The sequence below is a fragment of the Mirounga angustirostris genome, unplaced genomic scaffold (assembly GCF_029215605.1).
Source record: "Mirounga angustirostris isolate CCGP_5_RB_7025 unplaced genomic scaffold, mMirAng1.0.hap1 SCAF_1, whole genome shotgun sequence".
Lineage (NCBI taxonomy): Eukaryota > Metazoa > Chordata > Mammalia > Carnivora > Phocidae > Mirounga > Mirounga angustirostris.
The window spans coordinates 65,465,306-65,486,605 of NW_026991709.1; the positions used below are offsets into that span (position 1 = coordinate 65,465,306).

At 32.9% G+C, this 21,300-nt stretch overlaps 1 protein-coding gene across 1 annotated transcript in view; it reads left to right on the forward strand.

Annotated features, from left to right (window-relative positions):
* STXBP5L (syntaxin binding protein 5L) overlaps positions 1–21,300 on the forward strand; it is a 429,885-nt gene that overhangs the window by 297,198 nt on the left and 111,387 nt on the right. The window contains exons 15-18 of the mRNA XM_045902962.2: positions 3,791–3,831; positions 7,126–7,343; positions 9,360–9,532; positions 13,883–14,008. Of these exons, the coding sequence (XP_045758918.1) occupies positions 3,791–3,831; positions 7,126–7,343; positions 9,360–9,532; positions 13,883–14,008 (558 nt within the window). The remainder of the gene's footprint in view (positions 1–3,790; positions 3,832–7,125; positions 7,344–9,359; positions 9,533–13,882; positions 14,009–21,300) is intronic.

A 21,300-nucleotide genomic window follows, 5' to 3' on the forward strand; every position in this document is an offset into this window, starting at 1 on the left:
TAGGCAAAAATATTCTTTATGAATATAGATGCAAGTGTACTCAATGAAACACTAGCAAATGGAATCCAGTAGCATATTATTATGAGAATTATAAACCATGATCAAGTGAGATTCATTCTAGGAACACAAGAGTATTTTAGCATACACAAATCAACATAATAAACACATCAATAGAATGAAAGAAGGAAAAACATGGTCATCTCTTACAGAAGAAGCATTGGACAGATCCCCTTTCATGATTTAAAACCACAACAGCAACATTCAGATAACTGAGGAACTTCCTTTGCCTGAAGTGGAACTTCCTTAATCTGGTAAAATGCATTTTTGCAAAACCCACAGATAACATGATATTCAATGGTGAAAGACTGAAAGCTTTTCCTCTGAGATCAGGAACAAGACAACAATCCTGGCTTTTGCTACTTTTATTTCGTATTGTACTGAAAATTCTATCCAGAAGAGGCAAGAATAATAAAAAGCATCTACTGTGGAAAGGAAGAACATTAGCTCTATTTGCAGATGTTATAATCGTTTATATATATTAGTGTGTTTTTATATACTAACAATGAACAATTCACAAAGGAAATTAAGAAAGCAATTCCATTTATAATAGCATCAAAAAGTAAAATAAAATACTTAGAAACTTACCCAAGGAGATGAAGTAAGTTTATACACCAGAAACTATAAAACATTGCTGAAAGAAATTTAAAAACACAAAAATAGGGCACCTGGGTGGCTCAGTCGTTAAGCATCTGCCTTCGGCTCAGGTCACGATCCCAGGGTCCTGGGATCAAGCCCCACATCGGGCTCCCTGCTCGCCGGGAAGCCTGCTTCTCCCTCTCCCACTCCCCCTGCTTGTGTTCCTGCTCTTGCTATCTCTCTGTGTCAAATAAATAAAATCTATAAAAAAATACAAAAATAAATCAAATTATATCCCATGTTTAAGAATGTAACACTTAATATTGTTAAGATGGCAATATCCCAAAATGATGTAGAGATTCACTACAATCCTTGTCAAAACCCCAATAACCTTTTTGCAGAAATGAAAAAGGTTATCCTAAAATTGATGAAATTGCAAGTGACCACAAATAGTCAAAATAATCTTGAAAAATAACAAAGTTGAAGGGCTCACACTTCCCAATTGTAAGATTCCCTCCATAGCTATGGTGATCAAGACTGTGTGGTAATGTCATAAGATTAGATATATAATTTAATGAAATAGAATTGGGATTCCAGAAATAAAATCATACATCTATGACTGATTTTTTATAAGTCTGCCAAGACCATTTAATGGGAGAAAGGATAATCTCATCAACAAATGTTGCTAGGAGAACTGGATATCCACATACAAAAGAATAAAGCTAGACCCTCCCCCAAATCTGTAAAGTTATCACAGTCAACACCCAAAAAACCAAATGATCCAGTTAAGAAATAGAAGACATGAACAGACATTTTTCCAAAGACATCCAGATGGCTAACAGACACATGAAAAGATGCTCAACATCACTCCTCATCAGGAAAATACAAATCAAAACCACAATGAGGTACCACCTCACATCTTTCAGATGGCTAAAATTAACACAGAAAACATCAGATGTTGGTGAGGATGCAACAATAGGGAATTGCTCTTACACTGTTGGTGGGAATGAAAACTGGTGCAGCCACTGTGGAAGACAGTATGGAGGTTCCTCAAAAAGTTAAAAATAGAACTACCCTAAGACTCAGCAATTGCACTATTTACCCAAAGGAGACCAAAATACTGATTTATAGGGATACATGCACCCCGAGGTTTATACCAGCATTATCAACAATAGCCAAATTATGAAAAGAGCCCAAATGTCCATTGACTGATGAATGGATAAAGAAGATGTGGTGTGTGTATATATATATATATATATATATATATATATATATATATATATATCATGGAATATTACTCAGCCATAGAAAAGTGAAATCTTGCCATTTGCATTGATATCGATGGAGCAAGAGTGTATTATGCTAAGTGAAATAAGTCAGAAAAAGACAAATACCATATGATTTCACTCATATGTGGAATTTAAGAAACAAAACAGATGAACATAGGGGGAGGGGAAAAAATGAGAGGGAGGCAAACCATAAGAGAGACTCTTAATATAGAGAACAAACTGAGAGTTGCTGGAGGGAAGGTTGTTTGGGGGAATGGGCTTGATGGGTGACAAGTATTAAGGAGGGCACTGGGTTTTATATGTAAGTGATGAATCACTAAAATCTTCTGAAACTAATATTACACTCTATGTTAACTAACTAGAATTTAAGTAAAAACAAAACAAAAAAATAAAGTTAGACTCCTACATCATGCCATATGCAAAAATTAACTGAAATATGATGAAAGATTTGAATTAATGGCTAAAGCTATAAAGTTCAAAGAGAAAACAAAGGGGTAATCTTTCATGACCTTGATTATGGCAAAAGTTTCTTAGATATTATACCAAAAGCATAAATAACAAAAGAAAAAATAGATAAAATGGTCTTCATCATCAGGTGAAGACAACACTGAGTTGGAAAAAATTTTCAAATCATATCTGATAGGGTTTAGTATTCATAATATATAAATAATTCTTAGACCTTAACAATAGAAAGACAAACACTTTTAAGTGAGCAAAGAACTTGTGTAGACTTTTTCAAAAAAGTCTACAAAATGGGTAACAAGCACATGAAAATATGCTTAACATCATTAGTCATTGGGGAACTGAAAATCAAAGCCACAATTATGTGTACCACTTCATACCCACTAGGATGGCTAAAATTTTTTTAAAGAGGAAAATAACAAGTGTTGACAAGGATATAGATCAATTAGAACTACATACATTGCTAGTGGGAATGTAAAATGGTGAGGCTGATAAGGAAAATGGTTTGGCAATTTCTCAAAAAGCTAAACAATTATCATATAACCCCCAAGCACTTCCACTTTTAGGTATATACAAAACTTGTACATGAATGCTCATAGAAGCATTATTCACAATAGCCAAAGGTAGAAACAAATGCTTTTTTTGTTTTTATTGAGATGATCATATGGTTTTTCTTCTTTAATCTGTCAGTATGATGAATAACAATATGGTGATTGATTTTTTTAATGTTTAACTACTCTTGCATTCCTAGGATGAACTGCAACTTAGTCATGATTTATTATCCTTTCTATGTTTTTTATTTGATTTGCTAATATTTTATTGACAATGTTTATACCTGTGCTTGAGGAATAAGGTTTTGTAATTTTCTTTTTTGGTTTTGGTGTCAGGTTAAAGCTGAACTAATAAAATGTTGGAATTATTCTATCCTTTTTATTTCTAGATTAGATATTATAGAATTACCATTATGTTATTGCCAAATAATGATACAACTCTAGATAACTTTAAGGATTTGCTTTTTATATTTTGAAGCTTAACTTTAATTTCACTATGATATTGACTTCAAAATTATTTTAATGTAACCAAATTAAATCAGGTATTTTTTATTGAGAGTAAACAATTTTATATAAAAATATATTGTTCATTCAAGCCAGTTTTCATTGTTCTCTATTCAACATAAAATCTTCTTACAGTAAAATCTATTGTTCTTTTTTAAATCTAGATTTTAGTGCATTGTTTAAAAAGTAAACCACAACCATGAGCTTGGAAATGGTTTAGCATATATGAGTTCTCATTAGAATGGGGTTTTTAATCAAATTTTAGCAATAACTCAAGTTTTTATACATTTAGAATGATTATGATTTTTTAAATTTACTGTAATTAATGCTAATGTATTTTTTATCTAGTCATGCAGACGGATCAATAAAATTTTGGGATGCTTCTGCAAGTAAGTTTTAAGTCTCTTGTTCTATAACAGAAAATACTTGGTTAATATTTACTCAGAGCCATCACCACTTTTTAGTCTGGACAACTAATATTTCAGATACATTTTTAGCATGCATATATGGCTATGTTATAAAAATCCATTTCCTATGTTAAATAAGTTTAAAGTACTATCTCTACTATACTTTTCCTTTATAATATAAACTGGACTGAATTCACTATCAGTAACCCATTATATTTACAAAAAGTAAGGTATGTTGAAAAAAGTACCAAACTTTGTCAGATTAAGTCAGTTGAAGGAATTTCCTTTACCTCTAGCTCTTGTCCTGGAGAAGTTTTTTTTTTAATCTCACTAGTCCACTTTTCTACTTGTCTACCAAGCCTTGTATGAATCAAAAGAAATGATTTGATAAATGTAAAATTCTTTTAAGATGTTTGAAAATTATATAATTTAAGGAATAAGGTAGTCTTTTCAGTGTTGAAGGGCATGCAAAGATATTTCAGACTTGATTATATCCATATATACCCTTCATAAAACTTATATTTACTAAATCAGATAAAGAAATGCACATATATGAATAGAAGGCAAACAGTATAATAAGAAATCTAAATGTAATATAACTCAAATTCTGTTTGTTACCAGAAATTTGAGATTTGTTTGAACCAGGTAGATCCAGAAAGGGTATTTTGATGGGGTAATATTTAATGTGAGTTTTAGAAGATAGTTAAGATTTTAGTAGTCAGGAATAGGAGGACAATAGTAAGTGAGCAATGACTCAGTTTCTGAGGATGGGTAACCAGCAAGATATGGGTAACTCTTTTGGAAATGAGGAATACAAGAGAGTGCTAGAGGTTTGAATTTTGTAATCACACCACAAAATCCAAGTGTCTAGCAGGTAGGAAAAACAGTCAAAAATGGACAGTCATATAGAAGCAGCATAAAAGTGATAGTTGAAGTTGTAGAGGTAAACAGCTTCTGAGTAAGACCATGATAAACACAAAAGCAAAGGGAAGAAGGTTGAATATTGGTGATACTCTTAGCCTGTAAGCTAGACTCTTTCAGCAGTGGAGTGAACCATCAGCAAGAGAAAATGATTAAAATATGTAAAACCATGAATTTTGAGGCACCTTTTTGAACTCACACAAGAGAACAATGGCTCAGGGAGAAATTCCAAAGGACAAAAGATTTTCTTTGGATGAACTTTTTCTTGTAAATCTGACTTTGTTCCAAGAACACAATTTTATAGTGACATTATTGTTCCTTTCACACGACCTCAAAGTCACTCCTTAGCTTCTAAAATGTGAGAAGACACTTTAACATTCTAATGATTAAGGTTTGCAACATGTTTAACATTTTTACTGTAACTAATTATAAGGACGCATTTCCAATTTAGTGGATGTCATTGAAGAAATATCACTTAGTCTGCCAATTTTGAGGAATACTGTCCAGTACAGAAGTAAGGTTTCACTGAATTTGAATAACTGAGTTTGTTATTTATGTGTATTTGTTTTCTTTGCTGAGTAATAAATTACCACAACTGAGCAGCTTAAAACAGTACTTATATATTATCTCACAGTTTGTGTGTGTCAGTAATTTGGGTACAGTTTAGCTGGGTTCTTTGCTTAGGGTTGCCTGAGACTGCAGTCAAGGTTTTGGCTAGGGCTGCTGTTTCATTTGAGATTTAGTGTCCTCATTCAGTCTCAGGTAGTTGGCAGAATTTTCTTGTAGCATTATAACTCATGGCAACTTGTTTCTTCAAGCCTGGTAAGGGAGTGTCATTCTAACCTCAGGGAGGGCACCAGTCCCTCTTTTAATTATGATTATGTCAGCCCAATTAAGGATAACCTCTGTTGACTAACTCCAAGTCAACTAATTAGGGGCCTTAATTATGTCTGCAATATCCTTTTACCATTGTTACTGTCACATAAAATAATCATGGGAGTGATACCCCATCTGACCTAGCAGGCAGGCTATAGCACCTAGTATAATTAATGCCTTACCCATTTTCGAAATGTTTCGGTTTGACATAATTTTAGACTTAGAGAATAATTGCAAAAAAATACCATGAAGTGTTCTATAGCTTTTAGCCAGGTTCCCCAAATGTCAGTGTATACTACATTTGTTCTTCCACCTTCCTCCCTCTCCCTCTTCTCCATATGTTCACATATATGTATAGCTTTTGTAACCATTTGTGAGTTGCAGTGATCTCTTCTTACATTACAGCCCTAAAAATACTTCATTGTATATTTCCTACAAACAAGACATTCTTTTACATAGTCAAATTATAGTTATCAAAATCAGGAGATTAATACTGATGCAATACATTATCTAACCTCCACGTCTTACTTAGTTTTCACCAATTGTCCTAATAATATCTTTTATAATAAAAGAAATTCGAGGATTATTTATTGCATTTATCATCTTTTGAGTTTTCCTCAATTTGGAATTGTTTATGAGCCTTTATTTCATGAAATTGATATTTTTGAGGACTTGGGCCAATTATTTTTGTAGAATCTTCAATTTGGGTTTGACTGACGTTTCTCATGATTAGCTTCAGATTATGCATTTTTGACAGCAATTCCCAGATTTTTAGAAATTCTCTTAAGGATCTTTTATAGAATCAGAACTTTTTTATAGGATAGTTATCATCGGGGTCTATAAGGGAAAAATATTCCCCCAAATAAATATTCCTGAAAACAATTCACCATCCCCAGAGTTTTTAAAAATTATAACTGATCCTTTTCTAATACAGAGCCACTTGGAAAAGATTCTTTCTAAAATAACTACAGATTATTGGATTCTCAATATTACTAGCTAGTAAATTACAAATGTTTCTCATTTTAAGGATTGTCTAGAAATTTGTTGAGAAGAGTAAACTCTCTAAGAATAGCTTCAATCTCTCATGTAGCAATCAAAGGGGAAAACTGTAGAAAGAATTAGGTTCAGTATTTCCATTGTAACCTTTCTGAGCCACAGTGTTTTCATCAATAAATGAGGATAAAAATACTCACTTCATGGGACTTTTCTGAGGATTACATGAGACAATGCATACAAAGGACCTACAAATTCTTTGGTATATAGTATATGTGCAATAAATGTTTATTTTTCTCTGGAATCTCCATCCAGCTAAACTGTAATATAAGAATATATGACACTGAATGCTTCCTAGTTAACATGTAATTTATTTTGTCTACTTGGGTTTTATTTTAGTGCTTTAACAAATATATTGAAAAAGCTTCAACAATATCTAGGAATTAAGTTCAAATTAGAAGATAACTATGTTTCAATATCTTATAGTAACTCTGCAGATGCTGTACAAGCTAAAAACTTCAAAAGTGTTTGAAAAACAGAAGGTGGGAGAAGGAAAACCAACATGTGAAATTATAGAGGAAGATCCATATGCCATTCAGATGATTTACTGGTGTCCAGAGAGCAGAATATTCTGTGTATCAGGAGTTTCTGCATATGTCATAATTTATAAATTCAGCAGACATGAAATAACAACAGAAATAGTGGTAAGTTTTTTAAAAATTTAATGCTTACAGCTAAAGCTATTAAAAGAAACCAATTATCATAGATTTTGCCTAGGGTTTGGTATGGTTTTAAGCCTTCAAGACTACTGTATTTGGCCAGTAATCCAATTCATAGGATTTTGAATTATTCTTGTTACCTAGTATAACATATTGAAAAATAGTTTGGCTTAAAATGAAAAAAACATTTCTCTACCAAAACTTTGTATTATTAAATAGAATGGATTATGTGTATATAGAATTTATACAGTCATTGCTTTATGTATAAATGTCAAATTAATGAAGGCTTTATTGTATATCTTTATTAAATTTTTTTCTTGTCAATTGCCACAAGTGATCATTTCTCAACTACAATAAGATTATTTTTAATAATTTTCTAGATAGCAACATTTTTATAGGATGGAAATAATTATGGGGTACCTTATCTAAATTTTAAACTCATCAAGTAATTATTCAATTATGGTCTCATAGGATAAATTAAATAAAAATTAAAGCATCTATAGATAATTGGCCTACCCTACTGAGTCCATTTTACCATTTTATCAGAAAATAAAGATTATCTACTAAAGGCCTGTCTAAAACTGTTTTTACCTCAACAGCAAATTTAAGTACTGCCCTGTTAAAGTATATGAGTTAAAATCCCACCCAATCTTTGGAGTCAGATAAGCCTATATTTTAATTCTGGCTTTACCAGTAAATAGCTACATGACTCTGAGCAAGTCACAAGGCTCCAGTAGTCAATAGTAGAGTCTGGGTAAGACCAAGTTTCATACACTCATATAATTTTCTGTGTAAATAAAATGGAAAAATGGAAAGTAATAATAAATTACAAATGATAATGCCAATTTCATAGGGTTCTTATGAGGATTATATAAAATCATTAACATTGTGTCTAGGTATAGTTAGCACTCAATAACTGCTAATTGTTATAGTCACTATAGATTTTTTTAGTTTTTAATACAATTATGACAGTAATTTGGTAATATTGCTATATTACTACCCCATAATGACATTTGTTTTCAGCTTCAAAAATGCTGATTTTTTTAATCATATGATTTCACTCATATGTGGAATTTAAGAAACAAACAGAAGAGCATAGGGGAAGGGAGGGAAAAATAAAACAAGATGAAATCAGAGACAAACCATAAGAGACTCTTAACCATAGGAAACAAACAGGTTTGCGTAAAGAGGGGAGGGGTTGGGGGTATGGGGAAAATAGGTGATGGACATTAAGGAGGGGATGTGATATAATGAACTCTGGGTGTTATATAAGACTGATGAATCACTGAACTCTACCTCTGAAACTATAATATACTATATGTTAATTAATTGAATTTCTAAAAATGCTGATTTTTACATTGTAAAGCAAATGTTTGTTATAAAATCAATTTTAATTAAAGTATTGAATGCAGTCATCAAGTACTTAATTTGTAAACATTTTTAGATTAAAAAAAGGTTTGGGTCATCTTTTTATTTTAATACAGTTTATCATATGTTTTTCAATTAAGCAATTCTAACCAAGCTAATGAAATTGAGCTAAGCTAATGAAACAAAAATTAGAATTTATTTTGGAAAACCTTTACTAAATTCAAATTCAAAGTAGAATTTTTTTTTAAACTAAAAAACTTGTACAAATAATAATTTGTTATGTATGTGTATGTAAATACATCCAATTTATTATCTTTCACTGGAATAACCATAACCAATTTCTTATTTCATTATATATGGAGTTGTAATTTATACCTTTAAAGGAGTATTTAGTATATAAAAACTTTATCTCAGCTAGTAGGTATTTTTCTTATAAATCTGAAGAGTTAAGAAATATTTTACATTTTTTGTGAATGCCAGTGAATGTTCCATGTATTTCACTATTTAAATCAATCTGGGATATTTCAACTTTACTATAAATTAAAACTGAAAAAGTAATAATTACCAAAAAGTTATCAGAAATTTTAATGTGATTATTATTATGACTTAAATTAAAACTTGATTTTTTTTAAGTCATTAGAGGTACGACTTCAGTATGATATTGAAGATATTATTACCCCAGAACCAGAAACAAGTCCTCCATTTCCAGATCTCTCATCCCAGCTTCCTTCTTCAAGGAGTCTTTCCGGAAGCACTAACACTGTGGCTAGTGAAGGAGGAACAAAGGACAGTATCCCATGCCTCAAGTAAGAGTTGCTACCAAATTTTGAAACAATTTTACATATTAGTCATATAATACTTTGAAACTGTGTCAAATAAAATTGTTCTTCTCTTTTATTAAGTTGCTGTCAATTGACCTACACTCTACCAAGGGGTACTGTGGTCTTTCTTTGAATATCCATGAAGGTGGCACAAGATTTTTGTCCTTCATTACAAATTCATAGATTTTCTTTCCAGAAGGATCCTAAAAACATGGTTTTAATAGAATGGGAACATGTATGGCAGGGCAGAAACTTGGCCACTTGCTTGGTATCTCCCAATTGAAAAAGTATGTTTAGGGAATTTCTTCAGTTTTCTTGGAATCAAAAAGAAAACCACATTTACTATCTACTACAAGAATACCTGGTTAGAAAAAAAAAAGGATTTCTCTCATGATTGCTAGGATATTGCAAAAATAATATTTCTTTCTTCTTTTTAACTAATGCTATGAAGAAGGTGAGATTTAAACAAAAAGTGACGAGGGAGTTAGCTGAAATGTATCTGGTAGAAGAGCATTCCAGGCAGAGGGAACAGCTAGAGCAAATGCTTTAAAGTGCCTCACATATAACGTTCCATGCTGATGGACTGGAAGAACAAATATTATTAAAATGTCATGTTTCCCAGAGCAATCTATATTCAATGCAATCCCTATCAAAATACCATCAACATTTTTCACAGAGCTGGAACAAATAATCCTAAAATTTGTATGGTACCAGAAAAGACCCCGAATAGCCAAAGGATTGTTGAAAAGGAAAACCAAAGTTGGTGGCATCACAATTCCAGACTTCAAGCTCTATTACAAAGCTGTAATCATCAAGACAGTATGGTACTGGCACAAAAACAGACACAAAGATCAATGGAACAGAATAGGGAACCCAGAAATGGACCCTCAACTCAATGGCCAACTAATCTTTGACAAAGCAGGAAAGAATATCCAATGGAAAAAAGACAGTCTCTTTAATAAATGGTATTGGGAAGGTTGGACAGCCACATGCAGAAGAATGAAACTGGACCATTCTCTTACACCATATACAAAAATAGACTCAAAATGGATGAAAGACCTAAATGTAAGACAGGAATCCATCAAAATCCTAGAGGAGAACACAGGCAACAACCACTTCGACCTCGGCCACAGCAACTTCTTGCTAGACACATCTCCAAAGGCAAGGGAAACAAAGGCAAAAATGAACTATTGGGACTTCATCAAGATAAAAATCTTTTGCACAGCAAAGGAAACAGTCAACAAAACCAAAAGACAACCAAAAGAATGGGAGAAGATATTTGCAAATGTTTTATCAGATAAAGGGTTAGTACCCAAAATCTATAAAGAACTTATCAAACTCAACACCCAAAGAACAAATAATCCAGTCAAGAAATGGGCAGAAGACATGAACAGATGCTTCTCCAAAGAAGATATTTAAAAGGCCAACAGACACATGAAAAAAGGCTCCACATCACTCAGCATCAGGGAAATAAATCAAAATCACAATGAGATACCACCAGTCAGAATGGCTAAAATGAACAAGTCAGGAGACAACAAATGTTGGCGAGAATGCAGAGAAAGGGGAACGCTCCTACACTGTTGGTGGGAATGCAAGCTGGTACAGCCACTGTAGAAAACAGTATGGAGGTTCCTCAAAAAGTTGAAAATAGAGCTACTCTATGACCCAGCAATTGCACTACTGGGTATTTACCCTGAAGATGTAGTAATTTGAAGGGGCACGTGCACCCCAGTGTTTATAGCAGCAATGTCCACAATAGCCAAACTATGGAAAGAGCCCAGATATCATTGACAGATGAATGGATAAAGAAGGTGTGTGGGGTGTGTGTGTGTGTGTGTGTGTGTGTGTATACAGTACACACACACACACACAATGGAATATTACCCAGCCATCAAAAAAATGAAATCCTGCCATTTGCAATGATGTGAATGGACCTAGAGGGTCTTATGCTAAGTGAAATAAATCAATCAGAGAAAGACAATTATATGATTTCATTCATATGTGGAATTTAAGAAACAAAACAGAAGAGCATAGAGGAAGGGAGGAAAAATAAAGTAAGACAAAATCAGAGAGGGAGACAAAGCATAAGAGACTTTCTTTTTTTTTAAAGATTTTATTTATTTGACAGAGAGAGACAAAGTGAGAGAGGGAACACAAGCAAGGGGAGTGGGAGAGGGAGAAGCAGGCTTCCCGCTGAGCAGGGAGCCCGATGCGGGGCTCGATCCCAGGACCCTGGGATGGAGCCCGATGCGGGGCTCGATCCCAGGACCCTGGGATCATGACCTGAGCCAAAGGCAGACGCTTAAGGACTGAGCCACCCAGGCGCCCCAACCATAAGAGACTCTTAACCATAGGAAACCAACTGAGGGTTGGTGGAGGGGATGAGGTGGAGGGAGGGTAATTGGGTAATGGGCATTAAGGAGGGGACATGATGTAATGAGCACTGTATGTTATTTACAACTGATGAATCACTGAACTCTACCTCTGAAACTAAATATGCTATATGTTAATTAATTTAAACTAAATTAAATTAAAAAAATTAAGTGCCCCACATATAAGGATGTCAGTGTAACTGGGAGAACAGGAACAAGGTGGGGCGTAGTGAGGAGGATAGTAGGAGATGAAGTCAGATGAGTAATAGCCAATATAGGCCATTGTAAGGGCCTTGGCTTTTATTCCTAATTAAATGGGGCCTCATTATAATGTTTTGAATAGAAAGGAGACATGATCAGACTTAAATTTTAAAATGATCACTTCTGTGGCTTTGTTGAAGATGGATTTTGAGATGCAAGGGAAGGGAGAAGCCAGGAGACCAGTAAAGAGGCTATTGCACCAACTAGAGATGATGTTAAAGGCTGACAGATTCAGCAAATAAAAATACAGGATACCCATTTAAATTTGAATTTCAGATAAACAGTAAACATTTTTTAGTATCAGTATATCTTAGATACTACATGTGACACACAGTAAAAAGCAAAAACAAAAACCTATTTATTGTTTATTTGAAATTCAGATTTAAATATGGAAAGAACCCATATATCCATCAACTGATGGCTAGATAAGGATGTAGTATATATATATATATAATGGAATATTATTCAGCCATCAAAAAGAATGAAAGCTTGCCATTTGCAACAACATGGATAGAACTAGAGAGTATTATGCTAAGCAAAATAAGTCAGAGAAAGACAAATGCCATATGATTTCACTCATATGTAGAATTTAAGAAACAAAACAGATTAACATAGGGGAAAGGAAGGAAAAAGAAAATAAGACAAAAACAGAGAGGGAGGCAAACCATAAGAGACTCTTAACTATAGGAAATAAACTGAAGGTTGCTGGAGAGGAGGTGGGTGGGGGGATGGGGTAACTGGATGATGGGCATTAAGGAGCAGACTTGAAGTAATGAGCCCTGGGTGTTGTATGCAACTGATGAATGACTAAATTCTACCTCTGAAACTAATAATACAGTATATGCTAATTTAATTGAATTTAAATAAATCCATTTTAAAAGGTGCTCAGATTCTGGATATATTTTGAAGGTGGCACAAACAGCATTTGATGATTGAGTGGATGTAAGGTACAAGAGAAGGACAGTAGTATGACTTTAACGTTTTTTAATTGAACAACTGGAAAGATACAAGTTGTTACTAACTGGAATAGATAAGGCTGCAGGTCAATCAAAGTTAGAGGGATGAGCAGAAATTCAGGTTTTGGAAACGCTGAACAACTTTTCTTAAAGATTTATTTATTTATTTATTTTAGAAAGATAGTGGGCAGGAGGGAGGGGCAGAGGGAGAGAATCTCAAGCAGACTCCCTACTGAGCATGGAGTCTGATGTGGGCCTCAATCCTATGACCCTGGGATCATGACCTGAGCCAAAATTAAGAACTGGACACTTAACTGACTGAGCCACCAAGGCGTCCCTGCTTGGACATTGTTGAGCTCTTAAAGTTGGGTGGTAGATTAATAGTCTTTTTTTTTTATTGTCATGCATTATAACTTACATATATGTAACAAATATTATGTAAGAAAATAAATAATAAAAATAATTTAAAATACTATCCTCAAAAATAAAAAAAAGGAAGTGATGAAGGCCATTTGAAGTTGTGGACTTGAATGACTGAAAAGCTACTTAAAGAAAAAACTAAGCAATCTTAAGTGGTTTGGTCTATTTTAAGAAAACTAGAAGATGCTGTCCACCTATGTACTTACTGCCCTCAGTGCCTGGTATTGTATATTTCTGTAGGAAGATTCTGTGTAAATTCTGAAGATAAGCATAAGCACACTTATTTAAACTATATGTGGTAGAACTACTTTTTTCTCTTTTTTTAGTGTTAAGACACGACCAGTGCGGATGCCTCCAGGGTATCAAGCAGAGCTTGTTATTCAGTTGGTGTGGGTGGATGGTGAGCCTCCCCAACAGATTACTAGTCTTGCTGTAAGCTCAGCATATGGAATGTAAGTAGTTAAACACTCTAATTTGTACTTTTTAATATATTTGATATACTTAGATGTTTCTTTTAAAATACCTAAGCCCTAAAAATGGGAAGAAGCCCTTACCTAGATTTTTACTTGATTGAAAATGGTATAAGAAAAATAATAATGTACATAAAACCTATGATTATTTATTCTTGCGTAAAGTCAAACTTGTGATAATATTCCCACTTTTAATGTTAAGAGGTTGTTGGGATGTTATTACACATACTTTCTGGTTTCTCTTCTATCCTTTTCCTCCCTATGTTTCAACTTGGATATTTTCTTCTGACTTGTCTTTTAGAGTTCACTAATTCTCCAACTGTTTCTAATCTTTGGTAGATCTACCCATGGAGTTCAGTTTTAGTTATTTTTCAGTTCTGTGCCTTTCATTTGATTCTTTTTAAAGCTTCTTTTATCTTCCTAAATTATCATTCTTGCCCTTCATTTCCTTGAACATGTTGAATATAGTTCCTTTAAATATGTGTTTGATAACTCCCTATGTGATATCTAATTTATTATTTGTCTTGGATTTTGATCATATTACCTTCATGTATCCCAGATTTGCTTTCTGGTTTTGTTTCTAATTTTTTTATGGAACATTATATGAATTTATATAACATATATTTATTTATATACCTATAAATAAATAAATATTATAAAGATAATTTTGGGTTCTAAGTGATGTTATCATCTTCCAAAAAGTATTCACATTTCCTCTAACAGGCTAAACTAAGAGGAAATAGAAAGCTTAGAACAACATAGTCCAATCAGACATTCTTTGAAAGTTGGATAGTATTCCTTTTAAAAGCTAATTTAATTCTAATTAATCCTTATTTCTAGATTGTAGCCCTCCATAGAAGTTGTGCCAAATTATACTCCCACCGTTTTAAGAATGCCTGATCTTCCATTACCTTTTTTTTTTTTTTAAAGAAAGGCAAGGCAGCTTTTCTCTTCTTTTCTTTAAGATTTTATTTATTTATTTGACAGGAGAAAGAACACAAGCAGAGGGAACTGCAGGCAGAGAGAGGAAAGGGAAAAGCAGGCTCCCTGCTGAGCAAGAAGCCCTATTCGGGGGCTCAATCCCAGAACCCTGGGATCATTCCATTACCTTTTTAACAACAGTGTATAAACAAACTTTTAATCCCTGTCATTTTGTTAAGAAGTATATAAGTAGACTTTTCTTGTATCTTAAGTGAAATCGAACATATTTTCTTGTACTATGACATTTCTGTTTATATTCTTTGTCCATTTTTCTGCAGAGTTGTTAGTATTTCTCTTACAGATTTGTGAAAACTATTTACAAAGTAGGAAAGTTAGTTTTCTATGTGATGTAACTTGCCAGTGTTTTCCCTGCTTTTGTTTATGAGGTTGTTTAGGATGGTTTTTTCCATGCATAAATTTGAAAAATTTTTAAAGTAATTCTATTTTTTATGGCTCTGGATTTTGTGTCATACAAAAAAAAAAAAAGCTTTCCTCACTTACTATATTCTCTTTTAATATATTTATTTTTAACATATTTAAGTATTTCTTCTATCTAGCATTTATTTACATATAAGGTATGAAATAGGGATTAAACTTTTTTCCAGATGATTAACAGTTGTAGCCAACACCACCTCCTGTATACTTCATCTTTTCCCTCAAAATTTAGAATCATCTTTTATCAAATAATACATTTTAAAAAATATATTTGGATCTACTTCTATACTTTCCAGTCTTCCCCTAAGCTAAGTCTGATGAGCTCCAAGAGCTCTTTTAAGCCATTTGAAAGGGAGACTACCTAAAAAAAATCTTGTGTTCCTGGAGTTTTTACACTGTGGAGGTTCTATGTGAATATACATAAGGGGAACTTGTTTTTGATTGAAAACTTGTTTGGTAGGGAAACTGGAAGAAACAGCCCTTTAATGAATGGAGGAGAGAGGAGGGAAGTGTGGGACAGTCAATAATCCCATTATTTGATATGGCAAGAATATATGTTTGCAAGAATATAGCCCAAGTAGTTCTGGCCGATGACTGACTTCAAGCCATTTTCAGGGTTCTGTACTCAAAAGATTGACCTATAAAGGCAAGGAATGACAAAATTAAGAGGCTAGGAAAGTATATCACCAGGTTCAGAAGCTGACGGTTGTTTAGAATAAGTCAGAGAGCATATTTTCCATGTAAAGTAACTGTGGCAGTGACAGTCACTATAGAACCTCTAAAGAACTTACCCTTGTATGAGAAAGACAGCCTGGACACCTTTCTCATAGACAGTTTGAACTGCCGAAAAACTCCAGCTCAAGTGGCTACTTATATAAATCCCAGCAAAATTTTAAGAAATAAGTAATACCAATATTACACAAAAACTTTCTGAGAATTGAGAAACAAAAAGCCATATTCATCTCTTTATGGGCCAGCATAATCCGATGCCAAAATTTGAAAATACCATTACTAAAAGTGCAACATGAATATAGGTGTAAAAATCCCAGCCAAAATATAAATAAATCTAGCAATAAAATAATTACATACTATAACCAGGTTTTGTTTATGCCAGGAATGTAAGGCTTGTTTAACATTTGAAATGAATTCATGTAATTCATCATATTAAAGGATAAAATAGAAAACCATGTAAGTAAGCCATGAGTTGCAAAAAGCAAAATCATCTGGTAAACCAAGAAGGAAATTTCATTAATCTGATACATGGCAGGAAATATTCATACTTTACAGTAAAATATTGAAAGGTTTACAAACCTCTGAGGTAAAAACAGGACTAGGATGACTGCTGTCACCACCTCTATTCACATTGTACTGTAAGTCCTAGCCAGAGCAATACAGAAAGGAAAATAAATCAAAGTTATATAGATTAGAAAAAAAGGAAATGGAAAGAAATGTTTATCTATGTACAACATTTAAATACTTTACAGATAAATTATTAGAATTACTAATAGATTTTAGCAAGATTGCTGAATACGAAGTCAATGTAAAAATACATTTCCATATACTGAAAAAATAGAAACTAAAATTGTATAAAGATTCCATTTATAATAAAATAAAAATAATAACAAATCTAGGACTATACCTAATAAAAGATAATCAAGACCTCTACACAGAAAACTATAAAACTTAAGAGAAATTAAAGAACCTAAATCATGGAATGTAAAATTCAATAATAGCACAAAGATGTCAGGTTTTCACAAAATGATCTATAGAATTACCACAATGCCAAGATAAATTTTAGCATGTTTTTTTCCCTGGAAGTTTAAAACTGGTTCTAAAATTTATAGAGAAATGCAAAGGACCACAATTAACTATGACAGTACTAAAGAAAAACAGAATAGAAGACTTGCCCTATTGGAAAACAAGACTTATTAATAAAGATAGATTGGTTATGACAGTGTTTCTATTGGCATAGGAGAGATAGACAAAAAGACCAATGCACAGAAGAAAGAGTGCAGAAAGAGATCCAGGCATTTATAGCCAAATTGGTTCTGCAGAGCAATAGAGGAAATGACAGGTTTTCCCCCCAATAAATACTACAAAGTCAATTGAAAGATTATATAGAAAACTGAAATTTGACTCTTCTTTCCTACTACACACAAAGATTCAAAAGGTATTATAGGAGAATATCTTCATTACACTTGTGTTAAGAAAATATTTTTCAACAATACTCAAAAAGTATTAAACATAAAGAAAAACATTAAGAACTTCTTGGAAAAAAGGGCATCATTAAGAGGGTGAAATGGCAGGACAAGGAAGAGATATTTGGATTAAATATATCTGACAATGGACTTATTCATATGCAGAGTGTAAAAAGAGTCTCATGTATCAATAAGGAAATCACAAATAACAGAAAAAACGCAGAAGAAATTTGAGTATGTTGCAAGGAAAGATATATAAATAACACATATTTTCATATATATACAAGAAGGTACACAACCCCATTAGTAATGTTGGTAGGGTTTGCAAAGATACTGGGTAGCAGGAACTCTCATACATTGTTGTTAAGAGGGTAAATTGTTGAATCTACTTTATAAAATTGGTAGCATTATTTACTCCATTTTAGCATACACAGGTTGGCACACCCTACAACCCAAAAGTTTCATTTCTGGGTATATACCCAATGAAAGGCAAGCACATATGTTTCAAAAGACAGTAGCATTATTTGTGATGGCAATATTATATTTGTAATATCCCCAAACTACAATAAAATATATCCATCAGAGTAGATTGAATAAATAAATTGTAACATATCCATTTGAATTCTACAGCAATTAAAGTGAAAAACTACATTTATATGTACAATATATATGAAAAAAGCCAAACATCTATCAAAAACAAGCAAAACTGGTAGAAAGTCAGATTTGGGGAGAGGAAAGAGTAGCAATAATTGGCAGAAGCATGAGGCAGCTGCTTGTAACATACTATTTCTTGACATAGTTGTGGTTATGTGGGATTGTTCACTTTGTGATAATTCATTGAAGTGTACAATTATGTACATCTTTATTTATGAATGTTTCACTTGAGTAAAAAAGCAAAATATAAGATTTTTGCAAATTGAGTAATTTTATTTCTAGAAATTTATCCGATAATTATACTCCATATTTTAGTGCAAGTAACTTATGAAGGATATTCATTGTTGTATTGTTAATAGCAAAAGACTAGAAGCAACTTATTGTCCATTAACAAAATTCTAGGTAAATAAATCAGATTACACATAAATATTGTGGAGTTATTTTTAAAAATTCATATCCTATGAATTTATATAGAATAATTACCAAAATATCTAATAAAGTTAAAAAAATCAAAGTACAGGATATTATACTATGCAATATTGTTTACCTGTAATATGCTATAAACATCCAGAGTACATTTTTTAAATTTCTACAAATTGATAAGAAAAAAAATTACCCAATTACAAAATAAGCAAACTATATAAACAGGCAATTCAGAAAAGAAATACAAATGGCTACTAAATATGAAAGGATTTATAACTTCACTAGTAACAAGTTAAAAAAAAATTGAGGCAACAGAATAGCAATTTTTATCTGTTATATGAGAGAATTTTTAAAGATTGTTAATATTTTCTGTTAACAATATGAGGAAATGGATTCTTTTCTTATACATTTTATCTTTTAAAATAAAACTAAGTATATCTTTTGACGTTAAAATTCTAATCTTAGTGAAATTTTTACAATTTCTGAAGACTCACTTATGCAGTTTGTAGAAGGATGTTCTTTATTATATATAATAACAAAACATTTGGAACCTATATAAATGTCCATAAATAGGAAGATGCTCTTTTAAAAAACATGTTACTTTTGTACCTTAGAATACAATACAACAGTTTAAGAACACAGACAAGGAAATATGTCTTCGACGTATTTTTGTGAAAATAAGAAAGTTATAGAATAATTATATGCTTGTTAAAACATGGGAAAAGGGCAAGAAGGTATAATAACTGTTAATGACAATCATTTTTGAAAGGGGGATTGGCATACAGTGGGCCAATTAAGGGGACTTTTATCTTTATTGTTGAAATTGTTTAAGTAAAAATACTTTAATTTTTTAAAATTAAAAAAAAAACTCAAAAAAAAAGAAAACTTTGCTTTGTGCCTCTGAACATACTTTCCTTAGGGACTTGGGAATGTGAGTTGGTGAGAATCATCAGACACTAGAAATGGTTAGGAAACCTTGGACCTATGGTATGTGACCAATGACTTGAAAGTCATTTGAAAGTGTAAATATCAAAATTGATAGAAGCAGCAAGGTAACAGAACAAAATGTGTGGAGAAATAACAGGGTGAGAAATCAAAGTAATTGAAGGAATCTAATGAGAAGATTAAATGTGAATATTTTACTTTCATTCCAAAGATAAAAGCAATTATGTTATTCTATTATTATGAGCTCTTCTTCCTCCCATAATTTCCAGAGGATACAGAGCCATAAAGTTTTGATGATTAGGCTTAGTGGAAGCTCTGGTTTTATAGTTACTGAGATAATCAAGTGCAGAGTTAAAAAAACCTGAATGCTAGAGTCAGATTCTTTGGGATTCAAATCTTAATTCTGTTTTCTAGCTGTTTTCTAAGAATCTTAGAAAAGTTACTTAAAATTTCTGTGCTCAATTTCCATATCAGTAAAATGAGATAAAATGTTGAGAGGATTAAATGTATTAATACACAGAAGATGTAACTTTTAGGGGCTCCTGGGTGACTCAGTCAGTAGAGCATACGACTCTTGATCTTAGGGTCATGAGGTCAAGCTCCACATTGAGCGTAGAGCTTACTTTAAAAATTAAAATAAAATGTAACTTTTAGGTTCAGGGCAGGATACACATGACATATTCAAATAGAATAATTGAAAATTTTTTAATTAATGGGATCTTATCTAGGATGTAGAAACATGAAATAATGTAGTATCCAAGGGCTAGAAAGGATAGTGCTTCATTACTACCCATAAAATAATAACTTGAGGACATAATTACATTATTTACTTGAATATAAAGTAAACCAATAATAGAATGATTTTATCTAACAAATACAAAAAGAATTTATAGATGAGGAGAAAATCAAGATGGCAGAGTAGAAAGATTCTGAGTTTAAGTTCTCCATGGACACACCAAAATTATGATTACATGTAGGACAACTCTCTCTGAGAATAACCACAAGACTAGAAGAATAACTCTTATTACACAATTGAGAATATAAAGGAAAAGCCACACGGAGACAGGAAGGAGGGATAGAGATGCAGACTAGTCAGGACCTATATCCCCAGAATGGCAACCCACAAGTGGCAAGGATATCAAAGGCAGGGGTACTCCCTGAGGAGGTAGGGGTTAAGGCACATTAGGCACCTCTGCCCTGAGGATCTGCACTGGGAAGATGTGCCCCCATAACATCTGGCTTTGAAAATCAGCAGGGTTTAACTCTGGGAGAGCCACGGGGCTATAGGAAAATGAGACTCTGCTCATAAAGAACCTGTGCACAAACTCATTTGCACCAAAACTCAACAGAGGGGCAGGAGTTTAAAAGGAAACTGGGCCCTACTTGAAGGAGATTTATTGACTAATTTTAGGATATCTGGAGGGTCAGGATCTGTAGCAACTTTCTTCAGGAATAGATGCACTTTTTTCATATTCCTCTACCTAGCTAGCCTGGTACTGGCAGACACCATTTCTGATACTCTCCATCTACCTTGTTAGCATTACTCATCCCATCCTGGCATTCCCCTGTGGGCCCATCCATCAATGCAGCTGCAACAGTCATGGCCAGACCTTGCAGCCAACCATAAGGGAGGCTAGC